At 41.5% G+C, this 12,919-nt stretch overlaps 1 protein-coding gene across 1 annotated transcript in view; it reads right to left on the bottom strand.

The window, feature by feature from the left end:
• Window positions 1-12,919, bottom strand: part of ATR (ATR checkpoint kinase) — a 47,658-nt gene that overhangs the window by 2,931 nt on the left and 31,808 nt on the right. The window contains exons 29-43 of the mRNA XM_081189875.1: window positions 12,000-12,164; window positions 10,981-11,072; window positions 9,738-9,829; window positions 9,392-9,569; window positions 8,194-8,370; window positions 7,313-7,472; window positions 6,489-6,668; window positions 5,779-5,921; window positions 5,470-5,567; window positions 4,994-5,226; window positions 4,180-4,314; window positions 2,995-3,195; window positions 2,563-2,706; window positions 1,119-1,269; window positions 6-162 (exon numbers count right to left, since the gene is read on the bottom strand). Coding sequence (XP_081046001.1) covers window positions 6-162; window positions 1,119-1,269; window positions 2,563-2,706; window positions 2,995-3,195; window positions 4,180-4,314; window positions 4,994-5,226; window positions 5,470-5,567; window positions 5,779-5,921; window positions 6,489-6,668; window positions 7,313-7,472; window positions 8,194-8,370; window positions 9,392-9,569; window positions 9,738-9,829; window positions 10,981-11,072; window positions 12,000-12,164 — 2,306 coding nt within the window. The remainder of the gene's footprint in view (window positions 1-5; window positions 163-1,118; window positions 1,270-2,562; window positions 2,707-2,994; window positions 3,196-4,179; window positions 4,315-4,993; window positions 5,227-5,469; window positions 5,568-5,778; window positions 5,922-6,488; window positions 6,669-7,312; window positions 7,473-8,193; window positions 8,371-9,391; window positions 9,570-9,737; window positions 9,830-10,980; window positions 11,073-11,999; window positions 12,165-12,919) is intronic.

Raw genomic sequence — 12,919 nt, 5'->3', positions numbered from 1 at the left:
CTGACCAGGAAGTAGGATCAGGGAATTTCCTCAGAAACCATTCATGAAAAATCGGAGGGTGCCGGGGAAGCAGAGTTTCTTTGTAAACTTTCAGTTTTTCCGACAGAGGTGCTGTTTTTGGAAGCATACATTGACGTAGCTCCTTTCCTGTCATGTAGACACCTATGAAAGAAAAATCAGTTAGACACAGTAAGCTAATGCTATACAGTTAAGCTAGTCAGCGGTGGTAGGTTGAGTAAACACTGAGGCTACATTTGCACCTTTTGATAGGCCATAAGCCACAGCTTACAGTGCACAAGCAAATCGCACCTGCTTTGCTCCTCCCCTGCTCCTCCCCAACCACACGCAGAGGAAGCAAAGCAAAGTCCCTGGCTTAGCTTGAATGTTTAAACCAGGGGTCTTGGTTTGTTTTGCTCAAACCACAATAGGTAAGCCAGGAAAAAGGTAAAGGGACCCCTGACCATTAGGTCCAGTCGTGACCGACTCTGGGGTTGCAGTGCTCATCTCACTTTATTGGCCGAGGGAGCCGGGTCATGTGGCCAGCATGACTAAGCTGCTTCTGGCGAACCAGAGCAGTGCACAGAAACGCCGTTTACCTTCCCGCAGGAGCGGTACCTATTTATCTACTTGCACTTTGACGTGCTTTCGAACTGCTAGGTTGGCAGCAGCAGGGACCGAGCAACGGGAGCTCACCCCGTCACAGGGATTCGAACCGCCAACCTTCTGATTGGCAAGTCCTAGACTCTGTGGTTTAACCCACAGCACCACCCGCGTCCCTGTTAAACCAGGAACAAACCAAGGCTTATAATCATGGTTTGGTTTCGAGTAAAGCAAATATGATCCCTGATCTGGGCACAACTGTAAACCAAGTATTGTAGTTGGTTTTCGTTCAGCATTAGTAGGGAGGAAAAAAGTAGGCACACTTTGAAGTGTAGCAAGCTATAGTTTATTGCTTACCATTATGTGAAAACGCAGCCGCTGTATACTAATCAGAGCATGGGAGACCAACATGACATATTTTGAAGGATTGTGTAACATTCCACACTCTCCCTTCCACATCTTCTGTTGTCACACACATTTACTTATTCTTCCATTTAAAAATGGCTTTTGTTTCCTACCTTTCTCTCTGTATAATTTGATCAGGATATTTCTTAAGCCAGCAGTGTTGTTCACCCATTCAATTATTCCACATTCTTCATTCAGAGGAATAACAGCGTAGGTTCGGATGTGGAGTTCTCTCCTTCGTGACTCTGCATCCTTTCTTAAGCACTATGGAAGAAACATATCATCAACCATAAGACCAATGCCATATATACCTTATAAATAAAATCTCTCTCTCTCTCTCTCTCTCTCTCTCTCTCTCTCTCTCTCTCACACACACACACACACACACACCTACCTATCTTTCATCCCCTTCCAGCTATTCCATGCTATTCTCTCTTCTGCCAAAAAGGGCATACATAGTTGGTGATCTAAAGTAGTGTGAAGTAGGCAGCAGCAATTCATGGAGGCTAACTAAAGATAACCCTGTACAGTTTAAGAAACCACCACCACATACCCAATGTCACATTTGAAAAGGATCTTAGCTGAAATATTTGCTGGACTCTGGCAATGGCTGGGATCCATCCCATAGTTCTTTATTATAGTTGTACAAATAAGAAAAATAGTATGTACAGTATCTCAAACTGTTTAGTTACATGTATCAGCATCTGCCTTCCTCAGTAACGGTTGGCATATCAGATGATTGCTGTGAGCCAAGAGTTGTCAGAGTGGTCAGGATGGTATGTGACATCAGAGGATGAGATTGGGAGGGGGGCATTGTTTTTCAGAAAAGGAAAGCTAGACAGAAATTAAGTGTTGCTTTCTAGACTAAGCCCATGGGGTATTAAGAGTTATGAAAACAGATACAGAGGTTTCACTTTCTTCTCATATACTTGGACCAAACACTTGCTCCGTAGAAAAAATATCAACGTCTGAAAGGTTGTGGCTACTGGAATTAAAATGGTCAAGATTGCTCATTTATGGTTTAGATGCTTCAAGGGTCTTTTATGCATACGTACATGCATGCAGACGTCGATGCCTAATAATGAAGAATTCTCAGTACAGTCGTACCTTGGAAGTTCCAGAAGTCCGTTCCACTTCCAAAACGTTCGGAAACCAAAGCGCGGCTTCTGATTGGCTGCAGGAAGCCCCGCCAGACATTCGGGTTCCAAAGAACGTTTGCAAACTGGAACATTCACATTTGGGAGGCAAAGCATCCAAGTACCAAAGTGTTCGGGATCCAAGGTACAACTGTACTGCAAAAGTAAAGAGTCTGGAGGAGGGTTCCTGAATAAATATCATAAATGGTTGCTATAGTTGATTTAGCAAACATTATATTGTTTTGTTTCAAGTCTCTTCTTTTTGTGAATAAAATTTTATTTCTTTATTAATTCATGATTGGGGGGGGGCAGTTAACGAGGCAATACTCCTACAAAGCCCCAATGGAAAGTAAGGGGGTGAAAAGGTTAGTTGGACTGCCAAAATCCAGCTTTGCAAAACACACTTAAAGAGTGAAAGAACCTTATTTATCAGGGAATTGAACTCCATGAGTCGACAGTCCTTTCTTAGGTCATCTTTTGGCTTGCACATCATGATATAGGACTTCCCATCTGAACCATTTAAAGTAATCTTCTTGGGCTTCTGAAGAGAGGAAAGGATTTCAACCTAAAGAAAAAGACAGCAACAATTTAGCATGAAAAAAAAATGCTTAATGTATTCTCTTGGTGAAATCTACACCTAATCTGAACAATCTCAAAACTTTACATCGGTCCATATATGTATACTGGTTATCCAGACAACCTCCCCAGGGCTCCAGTTCATCCTTCCCCTTATCAAAGACCCTTTCCCCTCTATTTCTTTTCTGCTATTCACTTCTGCAGCCAAGTAACTTACTGTATGTTAAAGAGCTAACTTGCATCAATATATATTTAAACACAGAACCTTAATACTCACTGTGTCACCAAAGCCAGCAATGTAAGGCCAACACCCAGGAAAAGGATCATGATTCGAATGTGTGCCAGGAGCCGAAGGCAGAGTAGGTATCATCACCGATTGCAAAGGAATAAGGATTTCACTAAACGTCTGCTCCTCTATCAGCTTTTTGAGACTTTTGAAATGAATGTTCATGCTTAATGTGGAGGTGCTCCCATCAACCTGGGAAAAAAGTTAATGCACACTACTCAAAGGATAAGGTAAATACTTAAAAGATACTGACACTCTTAACAGTTTCCATTTACAACTTTTATTTCACAAGTTAGGAATATTTCCAATTCTTCCCTCCCTTTTGTGAAATGGGACTGAACTTCATCTCCACAAACTATGTTCAGGGGAGTTCCTTGTGTTAGAACTAACCTCAATGCAATAATTAAACTGTGCAAGGAAAACCAAGCAAACAGCTGAATTTATTTATTTTTTTAGTCAGTACAACAATAAGCATAGCCAGTGCTTTTTTCTGGGGAAAGACAGGGGTACGTACCCCTAAACATTTTGTGAATCTTTGTACTTTTGTCCATTTACTGTATTTATTTCCCCCGATTTGAACTATAAAATGGTGATTTACTCAAAATAAGAGTACCCCCAACCATTTTTTTTAGAAAAAAAGCACTGAGCATAGCTGATCAAAGACCTCTTAATACCAAAGTGTGCTTATTTATCAATTATGTCTTTATTAAAACCAATAAAGTTACTGAAAATCTGATCACTTTGAAATGATGATTTTGAAGCCTCGGGGAAAAGTAACCTAGCATTTTCATCTTTATAAATCGTCTTAGGCAGCAATCCTAACCCTATCCACTCCTAAGTAAGTCCCATTGGGTTAAATAGGGTTTACTACCAAGCAAATGGGCTTAGGATTGAAACTAAATTATTATCTTCAAGTGTCAAGTAGCATGATAATAATGTTGTAGGTAAAGTCCAACAGTATCTATCTCCCATTAGAACTGACACCGTTGATGGAATAAATTCTGCAGCACCTGTCCTGCAGCAGTACCCCATATCTGCTCCAGGAAGTTGGGGTCTCCTCCAGAAAAAAACATCAGATTGTACATTCTTGTTTCACCAAGTAGAAGAATCCTTTAAATCTGATTAGCAACGCTAAACTATGGGAAAGGAGCAACTTCTCTGCGGAATAAACTTTACCGATTTGTTACACAGCTCTAGGAGTTTATCTGTCAGGCGAGCTGCATCCCCTATAAACTTTCCCAGAGATGCCTTCATGTGAATAGCTTTGTTGAGGATTTCCTTGCATCTGTTCACACGCATTGCGTAGGAGGACTACAAAAAAGAAAGAGTTCATTTCAAATATCTCTGTATCACTCTTCAATTCAAAAGTTCCAGGGTGGTTTTACAACAACACCACAGGACGTCAGTTTAGAACAATTAAAGGCAGTACTAAAAACCAGCACAGCAGAAATAGTAAGCTATAGAAGTTAAAAGACTGGGAAAACCAAAATTTATTTGCCTGGCATCTTAAAAACACTAACATAGGCCCCAGATGAGCCCTCATGAGATGCAAATATTACGTATGAGTGAGACAACATGGCTTCAAATAAGGGCCTATGAGGATGGTTATAAAGCAGCTAAGCAGATCCGTGCTAGCTCAATGTCTAGAAGGGTGATTGCCTGGGATAAAAAATTTAAAATAAATGAAGTCGACCTGTCATGCAGTTTCAAAATACTCAGAATAACTGACCTAACTGCAGCTTCCTCTGCTTTTAGTTAAGAAAACGATATTTGATTAGAAAATTAAAGAGGGACTGGAAATCTAGTATATTAAAACCACTGTGTATGAGGGACCCTTTAAAGAAAGCGGCAACTCCACACACACAAAATTTGCTCATGTATCTGAAAAATGAACTGGCTGTTGTGTTTGGAGACAGAAAGCGAAAAACAGAGAGAGAGAGAGAGAGAGAGAGAGAGAGAGAGAGAGATGCAACTGTATTTATCAAGTTACCTTGGATACAGCAGTCATCATCCACATTGCCTGTTGAGGGTAAGTTACAAAAACCTTCGCAATGATTGCCATAAGAACAACAAAGACATCATCATGGGAGTGGCAGATTCGGGAAATCAGCTGAGAGAAAGCCGTCAAAAACTGGTAAGGAGCCAAAAGTTGGGTGTGCTCTGTAATCGCCTTGTTGATTTTAGCCAAGTCGTTTTTCATTTGTGCACGATCATGACGACTACCTAGATGATAAGATGTAAAACAATCCTTATTTTGCTATGAGGATCTGGAAAATCTTCACTGATATTTACTTTTCAAGGATCATGGCACATATCATAAAGTCAATACCAGTTCACTTCTGGTCACTCCAACAGGACCATCCAGGTCCAGAATACAGAAACTAATGCAATTAGTATAAAAAAAGAAAAAAATTGTCTCTAGATAATGTAGAAACAGTGTGTTTTTTTAATATAAAAAATTCCTACCTTTGTCACATTCATATGCTTTAGCTCCGAAGTCAAGCCACAGAGATAACATTCTTGGCATTGATTGGTAGATGAACTGATTTCCAAAATGTAAGGATCTGAAAGTAAAATGCTGACATGTAATCTTTAATAGGAAAATTGTAAATGATATAAACGGTTCTTTAATCCCATAACCCATACTAAGGCTGTTTACACACTCCTACTAAATCAACACAACCCCAAGCCATCTGCTACATAGTGACAGATATTTAATGTGCATAACCAAATATAGCTAAGTGCACCAACTGAACAGCAAGTGTGCCTTCTAACCTTCCAAAGTGAATAACAATATATTTAATCAGTTCTCCCTGTTTTTCCATCTTGTTTTCTGTTACTGTAGGCATCACTTTATCATAGTATTTGGCAAGGTAGAAGTGTCCATTCTCCCATTCTGGCAAGTAAGTAGTAACATCCTGGAAGGGGGGGGGGGGAAATGGGAAGGGAGTTAGAAATGAATAGTTAGAATTAAGAATCTTCGGTTGTACCAGTGCAACTGAGGTTCCCTTCCTCCTTCCCTCTTGTAGTCGCCTAGAACGCCAAAAAAGTATTTCCAGAAGGTCAGGGTTATGTCTTATGGAGCTACAGTGGACGACAGGGAGAGGGGAGTATCATCCGAAAACCGGGAACCTTGCATGAGGGGTGGAAAATTCCTCCATCCCAATATTAGGTGACTCCCTCCCCCCAATCCACTGTACCCCACAGTGTTTGGACACCTCTGCCAGCATTTTTTTTAGAGGTGCAGAGGACTGGCAGTGGGGAAGAGCAGAAATGAAAACTGGACTGTGCATATTGCATTCAATTTGCATAATGCTGGATATAATTCCTCACTCAGTCAGTTATGTTTGAACAATGTCCTACAAAGTACAAGTTAGAAAAAATACACAAATAACTAAAAAGCAATATCATATAATTCAACACGCCTTTACTACATCTCTACATGTTACAATATAGTACGTAAATGCTCTAAGTTTAGTGCTTACCTTATATTTTTTCATTACGGCATTACTCTCAAAGTTGGCAGTTTCTTCCATAAATCTTCCCACTAGCAACAGGGCTTGCCCATGAATAAGTTTACTTTTAGTGTCAGGTGGTACTTGGTTATCTGGAAAACATAAGTCAACCCCCTTCTGAAGAATGATAAGACCTTGATGAGCGTCCCCCTAAAAAAAGAAAAACCATTATCAATAAGTTAGCATTCGTTTTCTGAATTTTACAAAGCGGGAACCCTGTAAATAAATCATGACCCATAGTGTTACAGATATGTGCCCATAAATTCACATATAGAAGCCTCACTTATTTATTTCCAAGTTGTACACCTTTCTATAAAATGTTCTGTTTGCTCCACGCAGTTATGCACTGAGGAATACACTCTTGCTTTGAGGGATTGTCTTCAGCTGTATGAAGGCGAGGCTTCAGTGACAGAGCTTGAACGCTGCTTCAGCAGCAACCATCCTCGGCTGAACCTTAAATAAGGATGCAGTTGCATTTCAGCAGCTGGCTCCATCTCTGGAAAGAGGAGATGCTTCATTTTAAAAGAAGACCAGTCTGCTTTAGCAGTCAACAGCTCTGATGGAGTGGAGGAGACTGTGAGCTTCTGAGCTGGAGTCGGACGATGGCATCAGGACCACTGTGGACCACTGGCACAACAGACTTGTGTATGTACTTCTGGTGTATTATATCCATCTGAGGCTGGCCTTGAGGGCAATTCCCTCACCTTTTCTGAATCCCCAGCCTCACCCACTGACAAAGAAGGGTCCAACCTTAGTGTCATGACAGCAGGCTTTATTCTATTTAACTTCCTTACCTTGGACCACAGCCACTTTGCTCTTTCTACATATAGCTCAGATAACTTGGATTCACCAGCATTGAGGAGGGCATTATATGCTGTTTGGTGATGACCCGCTTTCCGGGCGACTCGAGCGCTTTGGAGCCAGCATTCTCCCATCTGCTCACTGTAACCCTTTCTGTAAAAATATAAACTAAGTTAAAAAAAATATATTAAAGGAACTGCTTGTGAAAGGTGTTCAACAGGTACCAAAGATGCAGAGTTTGTGGAAGCAGTTCCACAAATTTAGCCAATCTTAAAAGACGATTGTTCATGCTACCTGTTAGCTATCAAGCCTCATTCAAGCTACTGGTTTAAAATAAAGCTTTGGTTCCTGTGCATCTTCCCTTATGAGTCATCCTATTCATCAGAGTTCTACCTACTACATAGTATTATTTACATGGTGACTTGCAACATGACATTGTATTTGATAGCTCTAACATTAAGACACTCTGGATCATTCTCACCCTGCAAAGCTGCCTCTAGGTCTAGCTAGGAACACAAATGTCTGCATTACAAGCAATGTGAATAAATACATCTTACTTAGGATCAGTAGACTCAGGACATACTGAAAAATTACGGCCTCATTTGGTGTAACAGACCTAAGGTTCTAATCCTCACTCAACCATGAAGCTTAATTTTCACTTCATAGGTAGTTGCAAAGCTTAAATGAAACCCCCATACCTTGGACACACCCAAGCTTCTTTCAACAGATATGCTTGTGTGTTTTAGAATGACTTGGCAGTGGGATTCTTTTTGTTTAAATATGACATTTCAATCCATTTTAGCCAGTATCTCACTTGGAGTTTCAGGATAGAAAGTTTCAGGATAGAAAGCACACAAAATAAGCCTGGTTTCACCTTTTAGTGAGGCTGAGCAAAGCCCGTCTAAGTGCCAGGATGGGCTCTTTTGCCCTGTACGAGTTCTGCGTCATTTCTATGCGAGCACACCAGTTCAGAGAATCTTTACCATAATCACTATCAGGTTGCTGAAGGATTGATCCAATGCTGTGCTCCAACTCACACAACATGTGTAGCCTGCAGTTAAACAAAACAAAATCCGCTTGATAAGCAACACAGTGCCATGTGTTTTCATTCTGTTTCACTGTCTGCATGAACAATTCCCTCAGTAATCTAACAAGAACCCCTTCTGGCAGTGGTATGCTACGCACAAGAGAACTACTGATACACTTTGGTGTCTGGACATCCTGAAATGACCTGGAAGACCTAGCACAAGCAACCTGGGATTACCAGATACAAATCTCAGATCTAGAAGATCTCGGGGAACCTGTGGCCTTCCTGATGTTCACGGATTACAACTCCCATCAGTCTAAACCAGCATGAACAACGGTCAGGAATGCTGGGATCTGTAGTCCAACAACATCTGGAGGAGCACAGGTTCTCAACTCCTACGCTAGATGGTTCTATGCAAAGCCTCTTTCTCTGTGTCCCTGTAAAGCAGATGGGGATGGAAGGACTAATACTATTAATCCACCCCAGAGGGTTACCAAGATGTATTCAAAGCACACTGAATGCTCAAAATACACAATGTGAATTTATCATCAGGATGCCAAATGGAAAAATCCTGCTAACATTTTGCTCCCCCTGCCACAACTGTGGTGTACGGAAGATGCCTAAAAACTAGTGCAATCTCACGAGAAATCTCATATCCTGTCCTATTCTCCAGAAAGTTATGATAAAAGTGAAAGCATTAAAAAAATAGTTGCAACTTCCATCTTCCCCAGCCACTGCCCAGGCTAGTTGTAGTATGCAAGTTGTAGTACAAGCAACATTTCGAGGGCACTAGGTTGGCTACCTCTCCTTTTGACCATAGCCATGGCTCCAATATGGTTTTTTAAATGCACGGATAAATTTTCTATGTTGGAATTCTTGCCTGAAGCAGGAACAAGATGGGTAAGAAAAAGCAGTTATCCCAAATGAGCACTGTCAAAAATGTGCATTATGGTTTCAGCAAAAAATGTTCCCCAGTGCACGAAATGAAACGCTAAACCAGTATCTGACGCTTCGAGACACTGAACATGCAAAATGGAAGCTGCACCTGATAATATATTCATAACCTCGCTGATATGACCCCCTTTCAAAACTCGCTGCCGAAAGAGGAACTATCTGCTCTGCTCGAACAACTTTCAAAGTTTCATAGAACCGGGTAGCATCTTTCTTTTTGGCCGAGAGTAACAGCTGTCCAAGCCTAACACTCCATGTATTTGACTTTTCATCTAAAAGAAAGAAAGTAAAAAGCACTTTTTCATTTCAATGTAATCCAGCAACACAATACAGATTATTATTATTATTATTTTACTGTAGATCTGATATTTGCTTAAATTAAAAATTTATCCAGCATCAGCGTAATAAATACCATCTTGGCATTTGTTCTAAATAGCTACCTGCAGCTATGTAATTTTCCAGAGAATCCCACTGTGTCAGTTTCCAGGCTGCCTCCACTCTGTACATGTTTAATTCAGAAGTCCATTCAGGCCTAGGAAGGTAAAAAGCAAACTTAGGTCAGTACACGGAATACAGAGAAAGACACACACACACACGCACGCACACACACACACACACACACACACACACACACACACACAGAATTATTCAAGCTGATCCTTTGTGTGATTTTTTTCTGTAGGAATTGAATCCAATTGTCCTTCTGCTGATGGGAAGGTTGTGGGTTTCCACCAGACATCTGGTTACCACCATGAGAACAGGCTGCTCAATAAGATGAGCTTCTGGTCTGATCCAACAGGACTCTAACTTGTGTCCTAATGGCTTTTAAGTCTTCCCCTGCAGTTCTTTAACAGTGGTTTGGCCCCATTAACTTGAGTTGCTGCTAATGAAAGTTTCCTCCTATCTATGAAAACAGCCATGTATCTTGGTTAAGAGGGAATCCTGATTATGGCTGCGAAGAGACAGTAACATCAAAGGAGGGGAGGAGCATGCAACCCCACAGTTCCCATTCTTCTTTTGTTTATAGGCAGAGGCGTGGTACCCTTCTCCTATTTTCTCCTAGGAAATGGGATACAGTTGTACATTGGAAGTCGAACGGCATCTGTTCCGGAAGTCCGTTCGACTTCCAAAACGTTCGGAAACCAAAGCACGGCCTGCGGCCAATCAGAAGCTGCAGATGCCCCGTCAGACGTTCCAGTTCCAAAGAACGTTCGCAAACCGAAACACTCACTTCCGGGCTTGCCGTGTTTGGGAGCCAAAACGTCTGAGTACCAAGGCGTTCAGGATCCAAGGTACTAGATACCTGGTTAGGAACACATTTCTCAAAAAGGCATTTCTGGGAAGACAGTGGGAGTGGCAAGAACAAGTCTCCCTCCTGTTAAACTAGATGCACACACCAGACATTGCTCCCTGAATGACTCATAGGCTATTCCCCATGTAATACTGTGAAGATATGGATGGTTCCCTAGAACCTCTGCCATGTGAGATTTCTTAACTTCAGGGTCTGGTTTGCATTCACTAAAGTAGGTTGGCAACTACTAAATCCATGGTTGAGGGAAACAACAGAAAAGAGGTGGGAAGTGAATGAGTATTTCAGCTAACTAGCAGTATATCTGCACCAGACCATTGGAGCAATGGAACATACTTTGTATTTTTTAACAAAGAACATATCAGTCATATTACCTCTTTGCAAGTACTCCATTCACTTGAGTGATTACAGTAGACAACTGACCAAGACCTAACATAGACTTCACCACACCGTGATAATGAATTATCTAGAAGTGAGGAAAGAAAAACCACATTTGCATTTTACATTTGTATCTCTCTTGGAGCTGAAGCAAGCAAACATGGTCCCCATTCCTCTTTTTTTATCCTCATAGCCAACCTGAGGAGGCAAGTTATGCTGAGAGAGAGTGACTGGCCCAACATCACCCAGTGAATTACACAGTTCAATTTACCGTATTTTTGCTCTATAAGACGCACCAGACCATAAGAAGCGCATAGTTTTTGGAAGAGGAAAACAAAAATATATTCTGAATCCCAGAAGCCAGGACAGCAAATGGGATTGCTGTGCAGCGATCCCTCTTGCTGTCCTTGCTTATGGGATAGCCACGCGCAGCCTCTCCCGGGCAAGGGGAGCCTTCATCCCGGGCAAGGGGAGCGCTAAGGCTCCCTAAAGAGTGCGTGGAGTGTGTGTGTGGCTCTTGGGGGCTTTTCCCGCCTGCCTCCTGCCTGCATTCGCTCACACATTTCCCCTTATTTTTTAGGAGGGAAAACGTGTGTCTTATGGAGCAAAAAATACAGTAAATCTAGGACTTCCTAGCCACAACCCGACGCCTGCTTTCTCTTTACAAAAAATGAAGTTATATATTCCCTGCCTCAAAAGGCTTCCATCCAGGGAACTGCATAAGGGAGACATTAGAGCAAGTGGAGACAGGAGAAAACGGGAAGAATGCCTGATTGTTATAGTTAGTTTATAATGGCTATGAATTTAGGCTTAGATGCAGAAAAAGGTAGAGGGGCTAAGCATTGGCTTGATTTTCACTATGGTTCTCCAGTGACAAACAAAGCTACAAAATATATGCCCGCTGTGTCATTCTCTAGGATATATACTAAATCAGATGCAACTGCATTGCTTATTATTGTTTTTCCTGTACAGGTGAAGGAAGCCAAAAGGAATGAGGAGGACATATAGGCTTTACCTGGTCAGGCTCCATCTGCATTGCCCTGTCATAGCAAGCTGTGGCATCTCTCAACAAGCCAATACTTTCGTGCTCCAGGATCTGTTCTTTGAGGGATGGCTCTGCCTTCCGTATTGCACTCACTCCTTCTACGCCATCTGGCTCATGCATAGCTGCATACAATTTCTTTGTGTGAACAGGAAAAAAATAGTCGTCATTGGGAAGCATTCTGGCCAGCCAAATAACCCGCAACTTAAAAGCTTTGCGAACAATTTCCCTAGGTTGTATTCAATGGCACGTTTCCAAGCACAATTCAAAGTGTTGGTGCTGACCTTTAAAGTCCTAAATGGCCTTGGCCCAGTATACCTGAAGGAGTGTCTCCACTCCCATTGCTCAGCACGGACACGGAGGTCCTCCTCTGAAGATCTTCTGCTGGTTCCCTCACTGTGAGAAGCGAAGTTACAGGGAACCAGGCAGAGGGCCTTCTCGGAAGTGGCGCCCACCCTGTGGAACGCCCTCCCTTCAGATGTCAAGGAAATAAACACGATATGACTTTTAGAAGACATCTGAAGGCAGCCCTGTTTTGGGAAGTTTTTAATGTTTGACGTTGTTGCTTTTTTATTATTGTTATTGGTGTTCTGTTGGGAGCCACCCAGAGTGGGTGGGGAAACCCAGCCAGATGGGCGGGGTATAAATAATAAATTATTATTATTATTATTATTATTACTACTTCTTCACAGGTCTTATGATACGTTCAAGATTCTATTTAATAATTCTCAAAATGCTGGTAACTCTCCTTTTCTTTTCCTCTGAAAAGTGATCCAAAGTGACTTTTCATGTTTTCTCAGTTTATCAAAATCTACTTTTGCAAATACTGAATTATATTTCTCTTAATATAAAACCTATTTATTGTATCTGCACACTCAAATGTGAATTGATCT

This window comes from Podarcis bocagei, assembly GCF_964188305.1.
Source record: "Podarcis bocagei genome assembly, chromosome: 4".
Taxonomy (NCBI): domain Eukaryota; kingdom Metazoa; phylum Chordata; class Lepidosauria; order Squamata; family Lacertidae; genus Podarcis; species Podarcis bocagei.
The sequence above is the reverse complement of the archived record's forward strand: the minus strand, read 5'-3'. Positions and strand labels throughout refer to the sequence as shown.